Raw genomic sequence first — 21,745 nt, forward strand, 5'->3', positions numbered from 1 at the left:
CCCTCCAATACACAAAGTGTAATTTCACATGCATGACATTGTCACACATTACATATCCTAAATCCTAAATACATATCCTAAATTTTATGGCCCTCTTTTTAAAGATTTTATAAATTGTTTTTGGAAAACTATATTGCTACATACTGTATATGTATATATTATAATATGTGTTTGTGTTTATGCACTGTTATTGATTTACTGCAGTATTTAGATTTGCTTTTAGTAGTATTATTCAATTCTGTCCCAGCATTCTAAAATTTTATCTTTGGTTAACAATTCTTTTGATATTTTATGAAGATGTATTAAGTTTAAACATCATTTTCCTCAGATTAGCATATTTCCAACTTGCAAATTGTCACAGGATTACTTTATTCTGCACCCAATTGCAATAAAAAACAATATTAAAGTAACTATTATATAAAATTATATACATTTTTCACTTATCTTGCCCAGTGGGCTGTCTCCCAAATGTAATGGTTATACTGCCTATCATTTTGTTTTGCGGCAAGTAGTTACAAGGAATTCAATACAGGTAGTCCTTGACTTACAACAATTCATTTAGTGACTATTCAAAGTTACAGCGGCACTGAAAAAAGTGATTTATGACCATTTTTCACACTTACAACCATTGCAGCAATCTGACAGTCATATGATCAAAATTCAGATGCTTGGAAACGGATTCATATTTATGACAGATGCAATGCCCCGGGATCATGTGAACACTTTTTGTGATGTTCTGATCTTCTGAAAAGCAATGCCAATGGGGAAACCAATTCAACTTAACAACCACATAACAACTACAATGACTACACTTTGTCTCCTCTCCTCCATTTCTATGGCATGTAGTACATAGAAAGATCTTTGGCCTCCATAAACAAGCATTTTGTAATTATGATGTTCTTATTTAAATGATACCTAAATATATACATGATCCCCATGATATTCCTCTTCAGGACAAGTTCTCCATTCCTCTGAAAACAATAGAATACCCTATCCCACCACTCGAAATCCTAGGCTTAGAAAACTTGGAACTCCGTCGCCTTCGACAAGACCTAAGCTTAACTCACAGAATCATCTACTGTAATGTCCTTCCTGTTAAAGACTACTTCAGCTTTAACTGCAATAATACTAGAGCAACTAATAGATTTAAACTTAATGTCAACCGCTTTAATCTAGATTGTAGAAAATATGACTTCTGTAACAGAATCATCAGTGCTTGGAATACTTTACCTGACTGTTGTCTCTTCCCACAATCCTAAAAGTTTTATCCAAAAACTTTCTACTATTGACCTCACCCCATTCCTAAGAGGACCATAAGGGGCGTGCATAAGCGCACAAACGTGCCTACCGTTCCTGTCCTATTGTTTTTCTTTTCTTCTTTCTATATATATGCTTATACCTCCCTATATTTACTCATATATGTTTATATACAATATAATCTTTTGTATGATTCCTACATATATTGTTGTGACAAAATAAAATAAATAAAAATAAATAAATAAATAAAATGTAATGCACAGAAGAGGAATAAGAACTAGTAAATTAATTATAGGGAAAGAAGGAGGGCAGCTGACATCGTGGCTAGATATAATAGACAGTAAACTGCTATTATGAATATGGAAATTTTATATATAACAAAAAAACTTTATAATAAAAAATAACAATAACATATTACAGAGAAAAAAATATATAGCTAAAACTAATGTACCACACCACTCCATATCATCCAACAACTTTTATTTTGATTATGCCCATACAGATATTGTTAGATATTGTTTTCTCAGCTCACTTTCTCAGTCTTCTCCTTTAGTTTGCCCGATTTGTTTTCAACTCCACCGTCGTTCATCTTCTCTAAATGACTAAGCTCACATTTTTAATATGATCCATATTTATTCAGCCACTCATTTCTAAACCTATATTTTGTTTCTTTTACTTCTTAAGAATCAATTCTTACCATATTCCACTTAGTTTTATTTTTCTCTTTACAAATCCAACTCTCATTCCCATATAACAAAATTAAGCAGGAACATTCTTTTGCATGCTGCCATTTTACATTTTCTTCAATATACTTTAATTCCTCACAATAAAACACATGCAATTCACTGCTTTTCTATACTTGCAGTCTTATAATAAAATTTCTCCATCCATTTCCTCATTCTAAGAAAATACCTACTTGCATTTCTGTATAACTTCCAATCGTTGACTATATTTCCCAATGAAGCATAGAATCTTCATCTACGATAATTAATTTTCAAATCCATATCTTTATTTAATCAAACAGTCTATCGATCATTAACTTCAAATCATTTGTGTTCTCAGCCAATGACATGGCAGTAATAGCAGACACAGTAAATATTCATCAAAATCTCACCTAGCATTCCTTGTACATTTATTCATAAATTATACTTGCCTCAGTCCTTTTTCAGTTTGAACCATTAACTAAGGATTCTATTTATTCCCACATAGACTTGATTCCATCATTGTAATGGGCTGTGAGAATAAATTTGAGGAACAGAAGGTAAGACGCTGCCAAGATAATGCTCAATCCACAGCAGGAATGTAATTTGAAAAAGCATCTCCAACTTGATCCTCCCTAGTTTTCTTTAGAATAAAGGCAAGGAGTGGAAACACCCATTTAGGGTTGTAAGATTTTGTTACTATGATAAATAATATAATAAAACTGTGATCATAACACTAAAAGTAACCTTAGTACTCTTAATTTTAGTAGTCAAGATTTCCCTTATCTGACCATTGCCATTGCTGTGGCTCTTCCTCCTGTTCCTCCATTTTTTTTCTCTCTGTTCCAAGAAGCTTCCCCTTTCCCCTTTGTTGTTGTTAGTTGCGAAGCTGTGTCCAACCATTGTGACCCCATGGACAATGTTCCTCCAGGCTTTCCTGTCCTCTACCATCCTCTGGAATCCTTTTAAGCTCACACCTATTGCTTCAGTGACTCCATCCAGCCACCTTGTTCTCTGTTGTCCCATTCTTCTTTTGCCTTCAATCTTTCCCAGCATAAGGCACTTCTCTAATGAGACCTTCCTTCTCATTAGGTGACCAAAGTATTTGAGTTTCATCTTCAGAACCTGGCCTTCTAAAGAGCAGTAAAGGTTGATCTCCTCTAAGACTGACTGGTTTGATCACCTTGCAGTCCAAGGGACTTGCAGGAGTCTTTTCCTGCACCATAGTTCAAAGGCCTCAATTTTTTGCCGCTCAGCCTTTCTTATGGTCCAACTTTCACAGCCATACATTGCAAATGGAAAAACCATAGCCTTCACTATATGCACTTTTGTTGGCAGGGTGATGTCTCTGCTTTTTATTATGTTGTAGATTTGCCATAGCTTTCCTCCCCAGGAGCAAGCTGTCAGAATATTCATGATTGGAAAGACATGGTAACAAGGTCAGCCAATGAATAGGTATGGCAACTAAGTCAGCCAATTGGGAGCTGAGACAGACTGGAGCCAGGGCATGTCTTAGTCTGCAGCTTCTGATTCTGTGCAGAAAAAAAAGAAACTGAAACCAGTGTCTGTGTGTGAACTTGTCTGCTGATCTGAGCTGAAATGAAACTGTTCTCTGCTGTTGGTATTGTGTGTGTGTGTGTGTGTGTGTGTGTGAGAGAGAGAGAGAGAGAGAGAGAGAGAGAGAGAGAGAGAGGGAGAATATATATATGTTAAGCTCGTTCTTGTATAGTTCTTTTGTGTAATTTTGCCATCTCTTCTTAATCTCTTCTTCCTCTGTTAGATCCCTGCCATTTTGGTCCTTTATCATACCCATCTTTGCATGAAACATTTCCTTCATATCTCCAATTTTCTTTAAGAGATCTCTGGTCCTTCCTGGTCTTCTATGTCTTTGCACTGTTCATTTAAGAAGGCATTCCTATCTCTTCTAGCTATTCTCTGGAATTCTGCATTCAATTGCATGTATCTTTCTCTTTCTCCCTTGCCTTTCGCTTCCATTCTTTTCTCAGCTATTTGCAAAGCTTCCTCAGATAACCATTTTGCTTTCTTGCCTTTCTTTTTCTTTGGGATGGTTTTAGTTGCTACCTCTTGTACAATGTTGCGAACCTCTGTCCATAGTTCTTTAGGCACTCTATCTATCAGATCTAATTCCTAATCTAATCCAGGGGTGAAATCTAATTTTTTTGCCACCGGTCTGGTGGGCGTGGCTTGGTGTGGGTGTGGGTGACTGGGTGGGCGGGACAAACATGACATCACTCACATCACTCTTTCTTTCTTCTCTTTCTCTCTCTCTCTCTCCCTTCCTTTTTCTTTCTTCTCTCTCTCTCTCTTTTTTCCTTCCTTTCTTTCTCTTTCCTTCTCTCTCTTGTCAGTCCCACTGCATGGGGGCTCTCATTCTGGCGGGGATAGCAGCTGACAGAGCTAACCGCCCCACATTCCAGCCACCCAGGAAGCCTCACCCTGGCTCCACTTACTAGCCCTGCATCCTGTCACTCGCTGGTGGCTCCCACTCCTGCTCGCTGCTTCCGGGACTGCTGCCAAGACCTCAGATCTCCTTGTTGCTGCCTGCTCCCTACCGCCTCTCAGCTGAGAGGCGGACAGGAAACAGCAGGTGCTCAGATTGGCACTGGCCACTTCCACGCCTGCTCAGAGGCCCCAAGCCTGATCGGGACCAACCCAGGCTGCCCAGGATTACCCAGGTGGCTTGCCCAGGAGTAACCAGAACTCGATAGCCCAGGCTGCACAGGATTAATTAAGGCTTGCTAGTCCTGATGAGGTGTAGCTGGGGCTGTGCACCGGTTGCATGGTGGGGGGGGGTGTCGGGAGAGTAGCGGGGCGGAGTGCATCGGGCGCGTTCCCCGTCATTGGATGGATGCAGGCAGCGGGACCCGAAGTGGAGGGGAAGGCAAGCAGGCAGTAGTCACTCAAATGCCCTGTGAAAGCCAAGCGAACCTTGCCAGTTCCCCTTCTTTGGCCGAGCACAGTGGGTCTCCCTTCCCAACTTCCCATTGGCCTTACATCTGCCTGCCCTCCCGGGGCTGCCCATGCGCACCCCAGCAAAGCAGCAGTTTTTGCTCCAGCAGTTGCTGCAGGAGAAGTCCTCTGGGAGGGTGGGCAGCTTGGCCGGGAAGTAGCATGTCCCCTGCCATGGGCTGGATGCAGGCAGGGGGAAGGCAAGTGGGCAGCAGTCATCCAAAGGCTGCGCGGAAGCCAAGTGCGCCAGACCCAAAAGGTGAGCGAGCCTCGCAATGTCCCTCTGAGTAGTCTCGCACACCTATCCCTCTCTCCCCCAGCTAAGAAGCGCTGAGAGGAGCAGCACTTCTTCACCAGCGGATCTTCTGCGCATGCGCAAAAACTGCGCATGTGCAGAAAGTAAAATGTTACTTACTGGTTAAAAGCAGGAAGTAATGACACCCAGGCGGGTGGGCGAAGCTTCGCTCCATGATTGCTACTGGATCGCCAAACCAACTGGGACGATCTCTACCGGATCACGCGATCCGGTCCGATCCGGGAGTATTTCACCCCTGCTTAAATCTATTTGTCACCTCTACTGTATATTCATCAGGGATATGATTTAGTTCATACCTGAGTGGCCTAGTGCTTTTCCCTATTTTCTTCAATTTAAGCCTAAATTTTGTAAAGAGAAGCTCATGATCTGAGCCACAGTCAGCTCTGGTTATGTTTTTACTTACTGTATAGTGCTTCTCCATCTTTGCCTGCAGAGCACATAGTCAATCTGATTTCTGTGTTGACCATCTGGTGATGCCCATGTGTAGAGTCAACTCTTGGGTTGTTGGAAGAGTGTTTGCTATGATCATCATATTCTCTTGGCAAAATTCTATCAGTCTGTGCCCTGCTTCATTTTGTACTCCAAGGCCTGTTATTCCAGTTACTTTTTGGCTTCCTAATTTAGCATTCCAATCCCCCATGATGATAAGGACATCATTTTTGGGTGTTAATTCTATAAGGTGATGTAGGGCTTCATAGAATCAGTCAATTTCATCCTCTTCAGCACCAGTGGTTGGGGCATAGACTTGGACTACTGTGATAGTGAATGGTTGCCTTGGATCCGACCTGATATCATTCTGTTATTTTGGGAATTGTATCCCAGTATTGCTTTTCCTGCTCTTTTATTGACTATGAAGGTTACTCTTATTTCTTCTGATGTATACCTGATGGTCATATTCACCTGAGATGGAGAATAGCATTGGACTTTCCTTTCACCACCAGATGCATCCACAGCTGAACGTCCTTTCAGCTTTGGCCCAGTCGCTTCACTCTTTCTGGCACTACTAGTACTAGCCCTCCGCTCATCCCCAGTAGCATATTGGACACCTTCCGACCTGAGGGGCTCATCTTCCGGTGTCATATCTTTTTTCCTTTTTGTACTGTCCATGGGGTTTTCATGGCAAAAATACTGGAGTGGGTTGCTATTTCCTTCTCCAGTGGATCACATTTTGTCAGAGCTCTCTACTCTGTCCATCTTGGGTGGCCCTGCACAGCATAGCTCATAGCTTCATTGAACTACGCAAGCCCCTTTGCCACAAGGCAGTAATCCATGAAGGAGTTCCAGGCATTAATTTATTACTTTTTAAATGCTTTTTTTATATATGTCTTGTACTTTCTCTTTCGTTTTCTTTCATGTCTATTTTTCCCCAAGATCCACTCTTGGCACTTTGACAAATTGTCATTCAGAACTCTCATCAACTTAATATTGTGAGTCTTTCAATATAAATAATCAAATCCATCATGTTTAAAAATTTATATATTTAATTCCACAAATTAAAATAATAGGATCTGTTTGACGAATGTCTGAAAAGGCTTATAATTAAATTGAAACATATTTTTAATATTTTAATTCTTGGATGACTCAATCATTCTCTTCTCGCATTCCTACCTAGTGGAATATACTTTTATTTTGGATTGCCTATATTCAGAAGATTTGTTTCTTTCAAAACTCCTTAAAATTACATATTCATTCATCTTACAGGTAGTCCTCAAATTGCAACCACAATTGAGCCCAAAATTTCTGTTGCTAAACAATGCTGTTATTAAGTGAATTGTGCTCTATTTTAGTTTAGTTTTTGTCACAATTGTTAATACCATGTTTCCCCAAAACTAAGACCTCTCCAGATAATAAGCCCAATCGGGCTTTTCAGCACATGCGACAATATAAGCCCCCCTCCGCAAAATAAGCCCCCCCACCAATTACTTACACGCATGCACAGCCAGTCCCACCATTTCCTCTGGTTGCTTGCCGCGCAAACATCATAAGGTGAGGCAGCAAGGCCGGGGGGGGGAGGGCACCCCACATGCCCTTACCATACCTACTGGCAACGCTTTACCTACTGGCAAAAAGAGTGGCAGGCCAGCGACGTGCCTTGTGCCAAGCAACCGGAAGGCCAGCGATGCGCCTTGCATCCAGCAACTAGCAGGCTAGCAATGCGCCTCGCGCCCAAACTGGTAGGCCAGCAACACGCCTCATGCCCCACTCCTTAGCGGCAACGCTGATGACCGCCACAAAAAGAGCAGCAGGCCAGCAAAATGCCTTGAACCCCACTCCTAACCTGTACCTACCACTGCCTCCAGCAAAAATGAGAGAGAGAATGGGGAGAGAGAAAGAAAAGAAAAGAAAGAAAAAGAAAAATGGAGATGAAAAAGAGAGAAAGAAAGAAAAGAAAGAAAAAGAAAGAGCGAGGAAGCGGGAGAGGGAGAGGAAAAAGAGAGAGAAACAAATGAGAAACAGAATGGGGAGAGAGAAAGGAAAGAAAAGAGGGGGGGGAGGATGAAAGAGAGGAAAAAGAGAGAGAATGGGGAAAGGAAAGAAAGAAAAAAGGGAGAGGGAGAGGAAAAAGAGAGAGAAACAGAAATGAGACAGAGGTTGGGGAGAGAAAGGAAAGAAAAGAAAGAGAGAGGGAGAGGATGAGAGAGAGAGGAAAAAGAGGGAGAAGGGAGAGAGAAAGGAAAAGAGAGAGAGAGAAGAAGAGGGAGAGAAAAAAGAGAGAAAAAAATGAGAGAGAATGGGAGACAGAAAGGAAAGAAAAAGAGAGAGGGAGAGGATGAAAGAGAGGAAAAAGAGAGAGAATGGGGAGAAAGGAAAGAAAAGAAAGAAAAAGGGAGAGGGAGAGGAAAAAGAGAGAGAAACAGAAATGAGAAGGAGAAGAGGGAGGGAAAGAGAGATCCATTTCTCACACACATTTCAAAAAGAAAGAGCTACTCTGTGGAATTCAAGAAAGGAATTGTGTAGGGCAAGAATCTGGGCAAGAATCTGGCAGCTTTCTGCAAAGAGAAAACGTTGGATCTACGTATGGTCTGAAAATGAAGAGTAGAGTATGATAACCTCAGTCAACAAGTACAGAAAGGAAATGGCAAGAAGCGCAAGTGTGGATCAGGTCAGGAACCATTATTTCCTGAACTTGAAGATGCTATCTGTGAATGTATTACTGACAGGAGAGAAAGTACTTTAGTTGTAAGCAGGGCTGATATTCAAGCATTTGCCCTTGAAATGGCACCAAAATTGGAAATTACCCAGGAACAATTCAAAGCCTCTCAACACTAGCTGGATAGCTTCCTTCAGTGACATGAACTGTCTCTGAGGAGATCCACCTCGCTGTTCATGCTGGAAGATGGTAAACTTATCAAACGGGCACTTGCATTCAAGTTGTTCGTTGATGGCATTGACTTTTCCAAGTACCAGCTATCGAACTTAATTGCCATGGATGAAACAGCAGTGTTTATGGGCTAAGGTGTTCAAACCACTATTGACCAGAGGGGTGCCACATTGATTTATATTCCCTCAACAGGATATGAAAGCGCACATGTGACATGCATATCGGCTATTCAGATGGATGGAACCAAAGTCACACCTCTAATAATAAGCAAGGGAAAGAAGGACAAAATTGAAAGGGTTTCAGGGATTCATGTCCTTGAAACTGAAAAGGCCTGGTGCACCCAAGCAGCTATCAGGAAGTGGGTAGAGCTAATGCTCCCACTTGTTTTGCGAGGTGGCCAGAGGCATAGTATTGTGGGATTCAGCCAGCACTCACCATACCAAGGACATGAAAAAATTTCTGACTCAACGCAGGATTGATCAAATCATGATTCCTGCAGGAATGACTAGTTGGCAGACATTGGACATCAGTATAAATAAGCTGTTTAAAGATCACCTCCACTTGGAAATTAATCAATATACAGAACACCAAATGATACAGAACAAGAAAGATAATTTTGTGAAGCCTGGCCTGCTGGAATGACAAGTTGAGTGGGTGAAAAATGCCTCGGGAAAAATAACTGACTGTGTTGCAAATGCAATCAGAGCAGGATACATGAACAGAAGGTATTCCTTTGAGGAGACCTCTATTGCCAAGCATGAAAGACTGGGACCAATGTTGTTGAGCAAAATGGATTTACTGTTAAAAGAAACACAGGATGACATTCAGGATGTAGACAGTTTCAAGGGAATGGAAGATGATGATATGACTACCATATTGGAATAAATTGTTCAGTTTTAAAAAATTGTTGAATTTTAGAATATTGTTGAATTTTAATATGTTAAATTGTTGAATTTTAATAAATTTATTGTTGTACCATACATGAGTATTGTGGGTTCCCTGTGTGTGGGTTTAGGGTTTGCAATTGTAGTTTCACTGTATGTGGGAAATAGATCTCTCTTTCCCGCCCTCCCTCCCTCTCTCCCTTGTTCTCATTTCTGTTTCTCTCTCTCTTTTTTCCTCTCCCTTTCTTTCTTTTTCTTTGTCTCTTTTTAAGACGCACATCTCACGGTCTAACACATACCACCTGCCACCCCCAAATTGCATCCCTAAAGGGGGTAGGTGGCTAAGCTAGGGGTAGGAGTCCTGTCCTGCCCAGCGAGGGGGGGAGAAGAGATGGCAAGAGGAGCCATGTCTCACTCCACGCATCTCACTTCTCCCACTGCCCCACCTGCTAGAAATGAATCTTTGTGAGACTCGTTGTGCCACTGTTGCTGCCTCGTACAGTAGGACTCTGCAAGGTTTGTGCCGTTGCACACAGAAACGGCAGCTCTGCCATGAAGTTCGACATACTGGTGCATACCAGCTGTGCCGGTATGATAAAGCTCGTGATGGTGCTGCAGTTCATGCGTGCAACAACACAAGCCTTGCAGAGTCCCACTATACAAGATGGTGGCAGTGGCAGGACACATCAAGGCAGCGGCAGCCAGCCGCTCGGCTGACATGAAGAACAGGCAATGGCAGCAACGGGACATCCAGTCCCACACTCACCACCTCCTGCACCCCTAAAATAATAAGACCCCCCCGATAACAAGGCCAAGCCCTTATTTGGGGGGTCAAAATAAAATAAGACCTTTATTATCATTATACGTCATTTATACAACGAAATTGGTTTCGCCTCTACTAATGAAATCCATAACAAAAAATACAAGACAACATGAATAGTATAAAAAATAATCCTTATACAAGTAATTTGGATAAAACCCTAGTCATACGTTTCCATATGTACAGAGTGATTGTGATTGTGTTTAGGAGTCTGACATGGGTAGAAGCTGTTTTTAAACCTGTTTGTCTGGCTGGCTATTCTTCGATGTCTTCTGCCCGATGATATAAGGGAAAAGAGACACTGGCCAGGGTAGGAATCATCCATAAGTATCTTTCTTACACTGCTGAAACAGCGAGAGCTGGCGATATGTTCCAGTGGTGGTAGAGGGCAACCAACAGTTTCTTGTGCCGAATTGATCACTCTGTAGAGCGTAGTCCGCAAATGTTAAACCAGTATACCATACTGTTATACAGTATATGAGGACACTTTCTATCGTGGACCGATAGAAAGAAGTCATCAGCTGTTGTCCCACCTTATTTTTCCACAGGACTCTAAGGAAATGAAGTCTCTGTTGAGCCTTACTAACCACCAGGGACATGTTGTTTTTCACGGTGAGATCTTGACTAATGAGCACTCCCAAGAATTTAAAAGAGGAAACCCTCTCCACACAGCCCTCCTTGATATACAGTGGGACTGTATATACTGGTTCCTCTCTGTGCTTCCAAAAATCCAGCACCATTTCCTTTGTCTTGCTAGTATTTAGATGTAGGTTGTTTTTTGAACACCATGTGGATACCGTCTGGACTTCCTCCCTGTATGCTGATTTGTCCCCTCTAGTTATAAGCTCCAGCATTGTTGTGTTGTCTGCAAACTTTATTATGCTGTTGGATGGATTCGAGGATATGCAATCATATGTATACAGCAAATACTGGTAGGGGCTGAGCACACAGGTCTGAGGGGAGTCTGTGCTGAGCTTCAGGGTGGAAGATGTCAAGAACCCAACCCTTACTGTTTGTGGATGGTCTGTCTGGAAGTCTTGACCCAGTCACAAGTGAGGGGAGGGAAATTCAGGTCAGTCAGCTTTTCAATGAGAATGCCTGGTAAGACGGTATTAAAGGCCGAGCTATAGTCTATAAAAAGCATTCTGACATAATTCCCAGATTCTCAAGGTATCTCAGTGCAATATGTATAGCAGTGGCAATTGCGTCTTCTGTTGATGTGTTGCTTCTATAAGCAAACTGGTGTTGATTGAAATTTGGTAGAAGACAGGACCTGAGGTGTTGTAGGACCAGTCTTTCAAAGCACTTCATTACTATAGATGTCAGTGTAATGGGTCTATAGTCATTCAGGCTGTTTATAGCTACATTCTTTGGAACTGGGATGATTGTGGCTGCTTTCAAGCTCGATGGAACCCTAGCCAATTGCAGGCAGATGTTAAAAACCCATTAATTGGTCAGCACAGGTTTTTACCACTTTCCCCAGCACCTCATCTGGACCTGCAGCTTTGTTGGGATTTATGGCCTTTAACACAGCTCTCACTTGATGTTCATGCAGGGTGAGTAGCTGGACATTAGAGGGCCTTTGACCTAGAGCCACAGAAACAGGCCTTTTAATCTCAAAGGGGGGCAAAGAAGCTATTCAGCTCCTCTGCCAGCAGGGTATCAGGTTGGCTATTTTCATCGTATTTCCTTTATAATTGGTTAGGTGTTGTAGCCCCTGTCCCACCTGTCTTGAGTTATTATCTGCCAGATGCTTCTTGACTTTTTGTTTGTATTTCTGTTTAGCCACCTTAATGCCTCTCAAGTTTGCCCTGGCCTCGTTGTATTCATCTTTGTTTCCTGCCTTGAAGATGAAGTTTCGGACTCTCAGAAGTGATTGTTCCTCTGCTGACATTCAGGGTTTATGATTACTGTAAACTCTATTGTACTTATTTACTGTTACATTGTCTGTGCATGTTTTAATGTATAAGCGTATAGGGTCAGTGAATTCTTGCAGCTCCAAATGTTCAAATATACTCCACTCGGTAGTCTCAAAGCAGTCCTGCAACTGGCAGAGTGAACCAGAGCAGCTGTTAAGTGAGTCATGAAGTTGCTAAGTCAATCTTGCTTTCTCTATTGACTTTGCTTGTCCAAAGCCAGCTGTGAAGGTTACAAACAGTGGTCACATGATCCCAGGAAAGTACAACTGTCCTAAATACGTGCCAGTTGCCAAGTGCCAGAATTTAGATCATGTGATCATTGGGATGCTACAACAGTGGTAAATGTGAAAACCAGTCATAAGTCATTTTTGTCAGCGCTGTTGCAACTTTAAACAGTCACTAAACAAATGGTTGTAAGTTGAGACCTACCTGTACATCCTCCCTTTTTAACTAGTCTTGGTTTTATCCTGTTAGTTTTCTATGTTATATTATCACCATCACCATCACCATCACCATTCTTTGGTTTCTATATTGAAAAAGCTAATTTTAAAAATTAAAAGAAAAAGAGCAGACTTTCCTAACTGGATCTTACCTGGGTCAGTATTTTCCACAGGTTTGCTACAAATGACTTCTGATGGGTGGAAACCAATCTCCTCCAACCAAGGATGTAAGTCATAGTAAGCATCACCAGCTTGTTGCAGAACATACAGGCAATACTCTGCAACTTCCTCACCTTTACTCTGGGCTAGATCCAGGATTTTACGGACCTTAAGGAAAGATCAGATAAAGTCTCAAGCATATTTAGGCTATATTCACTGAACCACCATCATACATGGTACAATTGCTTGGTGCTATAAATGGTTATAACACAGAACAAATTTAAATTCATTCTACATAAATGTTAATATAATTACAATTAATTAAATTACAATTAATGTGATTGCTCTCTATGTATTTAACAATCCCCTAACATTCAATACAATCTGGTGATAAGTTTGAAGAATTCCAGAAGACAAGGGAGATACTTAATCCAGGAAATACAAGTGATGTACCCCTATGTCTGGAGGAATACTATTTCATTACCCAGACACACATATTTATAATGGGTCATGAAAGTCTTTATGTGTTCACTATTATCTATAGAAGCTTCCATGGGATCTGGAATACGATTGAAAATTTTTTTAAAATCAAAGGAAGTTTCTATATTTCATTTTAAGAATTCTCCATTTCAAGATGTCCATACAAGTGCAGAATTCAGGAAAGGGAGAAGTTGGCAACCAGCCCAAACTGTTTATTTCTATACATTTTATGTCCTTAAGCAAGTAACAATACAAAGGGCTATGTAAAATAAACAAACATTAATAGGATATAACTAATCTACTATCAAGGAAGAAAAAGACCACTATCATGCTAACATTGACAATATAAATGCATTTTCACAAAAGAAAAGTAATCTGAAGCCAGGGGAATTCATAAAAAAAGATTCCTGTGTATCAATTTCTTGATAGATAACAGCAAAAGTTTTGAAGCTTCAAATGCTGCTTAACTGGTTCATCAAGCAAATCAGCCAGAACCTTCTGAAAACTAATAATTATTAACTACAGAAACAGCTCAAAGATCATCAGACCCTGAAGCAATTAATTTCTAAAGATGAGGGAAAAGCATTTAAAAGGACTCTTTTATCCAGAAGTTCAAATTTTCTCTCTCATTGTTTGAATATCTATAGATATTGTCTTTCCATCCAGATTATTATTGGAATGTTGAGTGAAGGAAAAAATTATTCACGCGTGTGATGATGCAACAAACACCTACACTGTATCTTTGTCTATAAAATTGTTCCAAAACAAGTCACAATTATGAGAAGGAATTTCAGCTTTGGATCTTCTCTATATGAACAGCAATTTATGTTACACTGGTCTCTTAAATAATCCTAACCAGTAGCATACAAAAATATATACTGTTAGTCCATTAAATTAAGTAAATGCCTTCTATCAAACATGCCAAGAGAAGAGAAAAAAAAAGTTTTGTTAGAATTCCTTTTATCTGTAGCCAGCACTACTCCCAGATAATATGGTGGAAGATAAATGAAAAGATCAGTTCCAGTTCCACTAGCCAGCCTTGCTCACTTGCCTATATGGAAGATTGTGAGTAAAGACATGGTTTATAGAGTGCACTAAACCATGTTTTTCCCTTTCATGGATTACTGCCTTGTCGTGGCGAAGCGGCTTGCGTAGCTCAATGAAGCTATGAGCTATTCCGTGCAGGGTCACCCAAGACAGACCGGTCATAGCAGAGAGTTCTGACAAAACGTAATCCACTGGAGAAGGAAATGGCAACCCACTCCATTATCTTTGCCATGAAAACCCCATGGACAGTACAAAAAGGAAAAAAGATATGATACCTCAGGTCGGAAGGTGTCCAATATGCTACTGGGGAAGAGCGGAGGGCTAATACTAGTAGCACCAGAAAGAATGAAGTGACTGGGCCAAAGCCAAAAGGACGCTCAGCTGTGTATCTGGTGGTGAAAGGAAAGTCCGATGCTGTAAAGATTTTTTCTCCATAGGAACCTGGAATGTAAGATCCATGAATCAAGGCAAGCTGGATGTGGTCAAAAAAGAGATGACAAGAGTGAACATCAACATCTTGGGAATCAGCGAACTAAAGTGGACAGGAATGGGCAAATTTAATTCAGATGACTATCAGGTATACTACTGTGGGCAAGAATCCCTCAGAAGAAATGGAGTGGCCTTCATAATCAATAAAAAAGTACAAAGAACAATACTGGGATACAATCCCCAAAACAACAGAATGATCTCAGTCCGAATCCAAGGCAAACCATTCAATATCACAGTAGTTCAAGTCTATGCCCCAACCACTGGTGCTGAAGAAGATGAAATTGACCAGTTCTATGAAGCCCTACAGCACCTGATAGAATTAACACCCAAAAATGATGTCCTTATCATAATGGGAGATTGGAATGCTAAAGTAGGAAGCTAAAAGATAACCAGAATAACAGGCAAGTATGGCCTTGGAGTACAAAATAAAGCAGGGCACAGGCTGACAGAATTCTGTCAAGACAATACGATGGTCATAGCAAACACTCTTTTCCAACAACCTAAGAGACGACTCTACACATGGATATCACCAGATGGTCAACACAGAAATCAGATTGACTATGTGCTCTGCAGCCAAAGATGGAGAAGCTCTATACAGTCAGTAAAAACAAGACAATGAGCTGACTGTGGCTCAGATCATGAGCTTCTTCTTGCAAAATTTAGGCTTAAACTAAAGAAAGTAGGGAAAAGCACCAGGCCACTCAGGTATAAACTAAATCATATCCCTGATGAATATATAGTAGAGGTGACAAATAGATTTAAAGAATTAGATCTGATAGATAGAGTGCCTGATGAACTATGGACAGAGGTTCGCAACACTGTAAAAGAGGTAGCAACTAAAACCATTCCAAAGAAAAAGAAATGCAAGAAAGCAAAATGGCTGTCTGAGGAAGCTCTGCAAATAGCTGAGGAAAGAAGGGAGAAAGAGAAAGATACACCCAGTTGAATGCAGAATTCCAGAGAATAGCTAAAGGAGATAAGAATGCATTCTTAAATGAACAGTGCAAAGAAATAGAAGAAAACAATAGAATAGGGAGGACCAGAGATCTATTCAAGAAAATTGGAGATATGAAGGGAGCGTTTCATGCAAAGATGGGCATGATAAAGGACCAAAATGGCAGAGACCTAACAGAGGCAGAAGAGATTAAGAAGTGGTGGCAAAATTACACAGACGAACTATACAAGAATGAGCTTAACATCCCTGATAACCATGATGGGGTGGTCACTAACCTTGAGCCAGACATCCTAGAATGTGAAGTCAAATGGGCCTTAGGAAATCTGAGCAACAACAAAGCTAGTGGAGGAGACAGTATTCCAGCTGAGCTATTCAAAATCTTAAAAGACAACGCAGTAAAAGTCCTACACCCAATTTGCCAGCAAATTTGGAAAACTCAACAATGGCCACAGGATTGGAAAAGGTCAGTTTACATTCCAATTCCAAAGAAAGGCAATGCCAAAGAATGTTCAAACTATCGCACCATTGCACTCATTTCACATGCTAGTAAGATTATTGTCGTGTCCCACTCCTCCGCTGACGGCCGGGTCGGGGAAGTCCGTATCAAGCATGCCTCTGCAGCTCTGCCAAGGTCCTATCAGAGTTCTCAAGGCAGGCAGGAGACCAGGAAGTGACTTCAGCAATCCAAGGTAGACTTTGCCTGACTCAAAGAATGCCAGAAAGCGATCCTTTATATAGGCCATGGGGTGTGGCTCCATGACTCAGCACTTATCCAGGCCTGCCCCTCCCTTCCTTTTGCTGACGCCGCCTATCAATTCTCCTGAAGCGAGGATCTCTCCAGGCTCCAGCTGTTGGCAATTTACATTCCTCAGGCTCACATGCTGTGGGGGAGGGGGAGGGGTCTAGTTGCTCCGTTTGCCTGGGCATGGAGCCAGAGCTGGGGGCTGGAGGCATGTCAGGCCCTTCGTCTTGTTCAGCCTGTCTGGGCATGGTGCCAGGGCTGGGGCCTGGAGGCATGCCAGGACATTCCTCAGCATTCGGCAGGAGATAAGAGGGACCAGGCTGCGGGGAAAGCGAGTGAGACACAATAATTATGCTTAAAATCCTACAAGCTAGGCTCCAGCATTATGTGGATCGAGAACTACCAGAAGTACAGGCAGGATTTCATAGAGGCAGAGGAACTAGAGATCAAATTGCCAACATACGCTGGATCATGGAGAAAGCTAGGGAATTCCAGAAAAACATCTACTTCTGCCTCATTGACTATGCTAAAGCCTTTGATTGTGTGGATCACAACAAATTGTGGCAAGTTCTTAAAAAGATGGGAATACCAGACCATCTTATTTGTCTCTTGAGAAACCTGTATGTGGGTCAAGAAGCCACAGTGAGAACTGGACACGGAACCACTGATTGGTTCAAAATTGGGAAAGGAGTTCGGCAAGGCTGTATACTATCACCCTGCCTATTTAACTTATATGCAGAACACATCATGAGAAAGGCGGGGCTAGATGAATCAAAAATTGGAATTAAGATTGGTGGAAGAAATATCAACAACTTCAGATATGCAGATGATACCACTCTAATGGCAGAAAGCGAAGAGGAACTGGCCGTGGATAGCTCAGGCTGTAAGAAGCCTGTTATTAGAACACAGTAGCCTGCAATTACTGCAGGTTTCAGCCCGGCCCAAGGTTGACTCAGCCTTCCATCCTTTATAAGGTAGGTAAAATGAGGACCCAGATTGTTGGGGGGGCAATAAGTTGACTTTGTAAAAAATATACAATTGGAATGAGACTATTGCCTTATACACTGTAAGCCGCCCTGAGTCTTCGGAAAAGGGCGGGATATAAATGTAAATTTAAAAAAAAACAAAAAACCTAAAGAGTCTCTTGATGTGGGTGAAGGAGGAGAGTGCAAAAGTTGGCTTGAAACTCAACATTAAGAAAACTAAAATCATGGCATCCGTCCCTTTCAATTCCTGGCAGATAGATGGGGAAGAAATGGAGGTAGTGACAGATTTTATTCTCCTGGGCTCCAAGATCACCGCAGATAGGGACTGCAGCCAAGAAATTAAAAGACGCTTGCTCCTGGGGAGGAAAGCTATGGCAAATCTAGACAGCGTACTAAAAAGCAGAGACATCACCCTGCCAACAAAGGTGCGTATAGTCAAAGCTATGGTTTTCCCAGTTGCAATGTATGGCTGTGAAGATTGGACCATAAGAAAGGCTGAGCGCCAAAGAATTGAGGCCTTTGAACTCTGGTGCTGGAGAAGGCTCCTGCGAGTCCCTTGGACTGCAAGGCGAACAAACAAGTCAGTTCTTGAGGAGATCAACCCTGACTGCTCTTTAGAAGGCAAGATCCTGAAGATGAAACTAAAACGCAAGCTCAAGACTTTCTTTTTTCACCAAGCGGGGCTGGTCTGATTGATTGATTTTAATATTTGGGGATTTTAGCGGGTTTCTTAACAGGGGTTTTTATCTTTTGTATTTTTTACCTAATAGTTTTAAGTATACAGCAGTTTAATTAGATTTTTAATTTTGTTATGGTATTTTAAATGGTTTTTGGATATTGTCGTTTTACTTGCTGTACACCGCCCTGAGTCTTCGGAGAAGGGCGGTATAAAAATGTGAATAAATAAATAAATAAATAAATAAATAAATAAATACTTTGGCCACCTAATGAGAAAGAAGGACTCACTGGAGAAGAGCCTAATGCTGGGAAAGTGAGGACAAAAGGAGAAGGGGACGACAGAGAACGAGGTGGCTGGATGGAGTCATTGAAGCAGTGGGCATGAGTTTAAATGGACTCCAGAGGATGGTAGAGGATAGGAAGGCCTGGAGGAAGGTTGTCCATGGGGTCGCGATGGGTCGGACACTTTGCAACTAACGACTTCACAACTAACAACAACAACAAGCCATGTTTTATTATTAAACTACACTTAAGCCAAAAACTGAAATAAAATATATACTGTACCTTGTCTGCTTGTGTAGAATACTGTGCAGCAATCTCTGCATCTTCTATGGAGAAATAGTCATTCTTAATCAAGTTGTCAATCAAACACTGGGTGTTGCGGATTCGATTGACTAGCAATTCTCTGTGGACTTTCAGTGAGTTTACAAAGGACAGTGAATCTCCTCCTGCTGTAGCTACGCGTGTAATTTTTGTTTTACCAGCTAGCTGCTCTGCCATTATAACAAGAGGCTGTGCTTTCCAAACTCATACTTGGGGAGCTGCATACATCAAGGGCTGATTTCAACACGACAATCAATGCCTCACTTTGGTGAATCTGCAAAGAAAACAGTGTATTATAATATTCAGCTTTTTAAAACCTTAGAGCCTTCTTTCTGGCCCGCTTTAACATTCTATACTTGAGTATTGGACAGAAGGTTCCACAAATCCAATTTCATAAGAAAAAACATGAATAAATCTGAGACATTAGTTCAGGTGTTTTACTTTGTCTTCCTGTTTTATTTTGCTTACTTTCCATCTGTATAAATTTTAACTGGTACATTCTTAGGGCTTTATTGCTTTTATTTCAGCTGTTGTACAACATTACAGATCCCTGGTTGTAAATAAAATTTCAATGTCTAGTATTATAGATTAAGGTTGGAGAATCAATGGTCATCTTACTAGAGGTATGTCCATCTCTAAAACAGTTCTACTTAAATCAATTCTGATTTGTCCCACTGTTTTCAGTAGCACCACTACTGTAATTATGACTAAATCTAGATTGGTCAACTGGAAGCAAATTATTCATACTTATTTGGAAGTAAGGATACTAACACTGTACAATGGCTAATTTAAACTAGAATTAATTTACAAAATAAGCCATAATAGCTGGCTTCATACGTGTAGAGCTTAATGTTTCAGTGAGAAATAAACCACATTTTCTTAAGCCACAGTGGTTGAACTGATGCAACATGGAAAGCCAAAACCAGGGGCCAACGTCACTGCGGGATTGTGGTTCCCTGGGGCTCTGAAGGAAATGCCGATATCCCAGCTGTTTGGGGATTCTTTATGGACCATAGCTGTCTTGTAGAAACAACGAAGAAGGGAGGGACGGATTGGTGTAAACAGGGAAGTGGCAAATTCCCTGGAGCACTGACATCAGCCTTCGACTCAACAGCACAGGAAGACAGCTATTAGAGCTGTCAAAAGCTGGGGCAGCCACACAAAGAGAGCTGAGCAGGAGCAGTGATTGAATGGAGTATTGTTACCGGATGAGTGATTTGCCAACTCATAGGTAAGAAGAAAATTTATTAAAGCTTAAAAGGAGTTTTCATTTTGAAATTAGCGGTTAATTGGCACGTGGAAATACAAATAGAAGAAAGTAAAAAGCAAAGTGGAATCTTGTAATTAAAGCCCCAAAAAGGAAACTTTCCATCTGAATTTAAAACTGGCTTTGGAAGAATCCAAAAATACTAAAAAGGAAAGAAAATTGAAGGAAAACATCAGTTGCTAACAAAAGGATTGAGACAGGAAGTAATTAACTTTGTGGATTAACTAGTGACATTTTGTTGCTGAAGCATTTGTGAATTGGAGAGAGACAGCTGCTGGAGAAAAAAAAAGTATCACATCATTTAGATCAACGTGGGAAAGTCAGAAGGAGGCTTTATTTATACAGCTGCTGTGAGATTGTAAAAAAAGGGAGTGGAATCGACAAAGACTTCAATTGGAATAGCTTAAAAGTACATTTGAATTGGACATTTTCAGAAACAAAGAAGAAAAGAAGAAAAGGAATACTATATGGACTCGAATTTGGATTAAGTCAAAGTAACAAATCTGAATTTGGATTATATATGTTAAGATAAACAAATCTAAAAAGTTTTTTCCTCATATTGAAAATGTGGAGAATTGGGAGGAATTATGGGAGATGCTTCAGATGGTGCAAGAGTCAATTAATGGGTATAAACAAGCAGAACTGTGGCTTAAAAATAAAAAAAGAAATGAGAAAATTATGAGATATACTGTTGAAAAAGAAATGAGTGAGGATAATATAGATGATTATATTGGGACTGATAGTGAAAAAATAAAAACAGAGAGAGGGAAAGATATTTTAAAAAAGAGGGGGAAAATAGTGGTAGATATGTTTTCTTTTTCTGTTTGTGTCTGAGAATGCATGGAATGAGAGAGAATTAAAGTTGATGGTAAGGAAATAAATTTCAAATATATAAAAGAATGGAAAATCCAGCAGATGAAATATGAAAGATAGCATGGTTTATAAATGAAAATGATTGAAATTAAGATGTAAAAGAGAATAAAATTGAAATGTTAGTAAATGATGTACACTATTGGGAGAAAATAATAAGTATTGAACTGTGAACAGAAATGTTAAGAAAATAAGAAGTGGAAAGTTGCATTAATTGATTGTATGATATAAATGGAATAAGATGAAGACAATGTTAATGTCTAAAATATAGGAGGGGAGGTTTGAGAAATATGTATAATAAATGAGAAAATCGGGGTTGTCTGGACACCAGAAATATTGAAAATAAATACAGCAATGAAGAGCGATAAGAAGGGGAGAGATGGAAAGGGAGAAGGAGGGAGAGAGAAAGAAGAAAGGGAAGAGGAGAGGAGGTAAAGTAGGGGAAATAAGAGTAGGAGAGAAGGTTAGATAGGGAGGAAGTAGGGTGGAGGGGGAGAAAGGAAGGGAAAGTAGAGAAGGAGTAGGAGAGGAGAGAAGAACGGAGGGAGAAAGAAAGGAGGGAGGAAAAGGAGTGAGAGGAGAAGAAAGGACTGCTGTAAAAAGGAAATGGAAGAAAGACAACCCCGAATATATTAGGATAAAAATTGAAATAGTTAAAAAAAAGAAAGGGAATGAATATGAATAAAAATAGAGAAATTAGAACTTGAGGGCGAAAGAAGATGTGATTTAATAAAACGAGCAAGGAAATATTAGGAAATGAATAAAAACTATGAAAAAAGAATATTTTGGCAAAAACTGTAACTAAGTAAAATATATTTGAATATATTGAATTGTATAAGA

The 21,745-nt window shown here is 40.6% G+C and overlaps 1 protein-coding gene across 7 annotated transcripts in view; it reads right to left on the reverse strand.

The window, feature by feature from the left end:
• Positions 1 to 21,745, reverse strand: part of NOD1 (nucleotide binding oligomerization domain containing 1) — a 75,448-nt gene that overhangs the window by 42,031 nt on the left and 11,672 nt on the right. For 5 of the 7 annotated variants that reach the window (XR_009154806.1, XM_058179866.1, XM_058179864.1 and 2 more), the window contains exons 2-3: positions 18,730 to 19,042; positions 12,782 to 12,956 (exon numbers count right to left, since the gene is read on the reverse strand). Coding sequence is in view for 5 of the 7 variants with exons in the window: in XM_058179866.1 (XP_058035849.1) it covers positions 12,782 to 12,956; positions 18,730 to 18,945 (391 nt within the window). In the remaining 2 variants the exon portion in view is untranslated. Of the gene's footprint in view, positions 1 to 623; positions 1,480 to 12,781; positions 12,957 to 18,729; positions 19,043 to 21,745 lie in introns of those variants that run through there. The other 2 variants (XM_058179865.1, XM_058179869.1) reach the window with 2 other exon arrangements.

This window comes from Ahaetulla prasina, chromosome 4 (assembly GCF_028640845.1).
Source record: "Ahaetulla prasina isolate Xishuangbanna chromosome 4, ASM2864084v1, whole genome shotgun sequence".
Classification (NCBI taxonomy): Eukaryota; Metazoa; Chordata; class Lepidosauria; order Squamata; family Colubridae; genus Ahaetulla; species Ahaetulla prasina.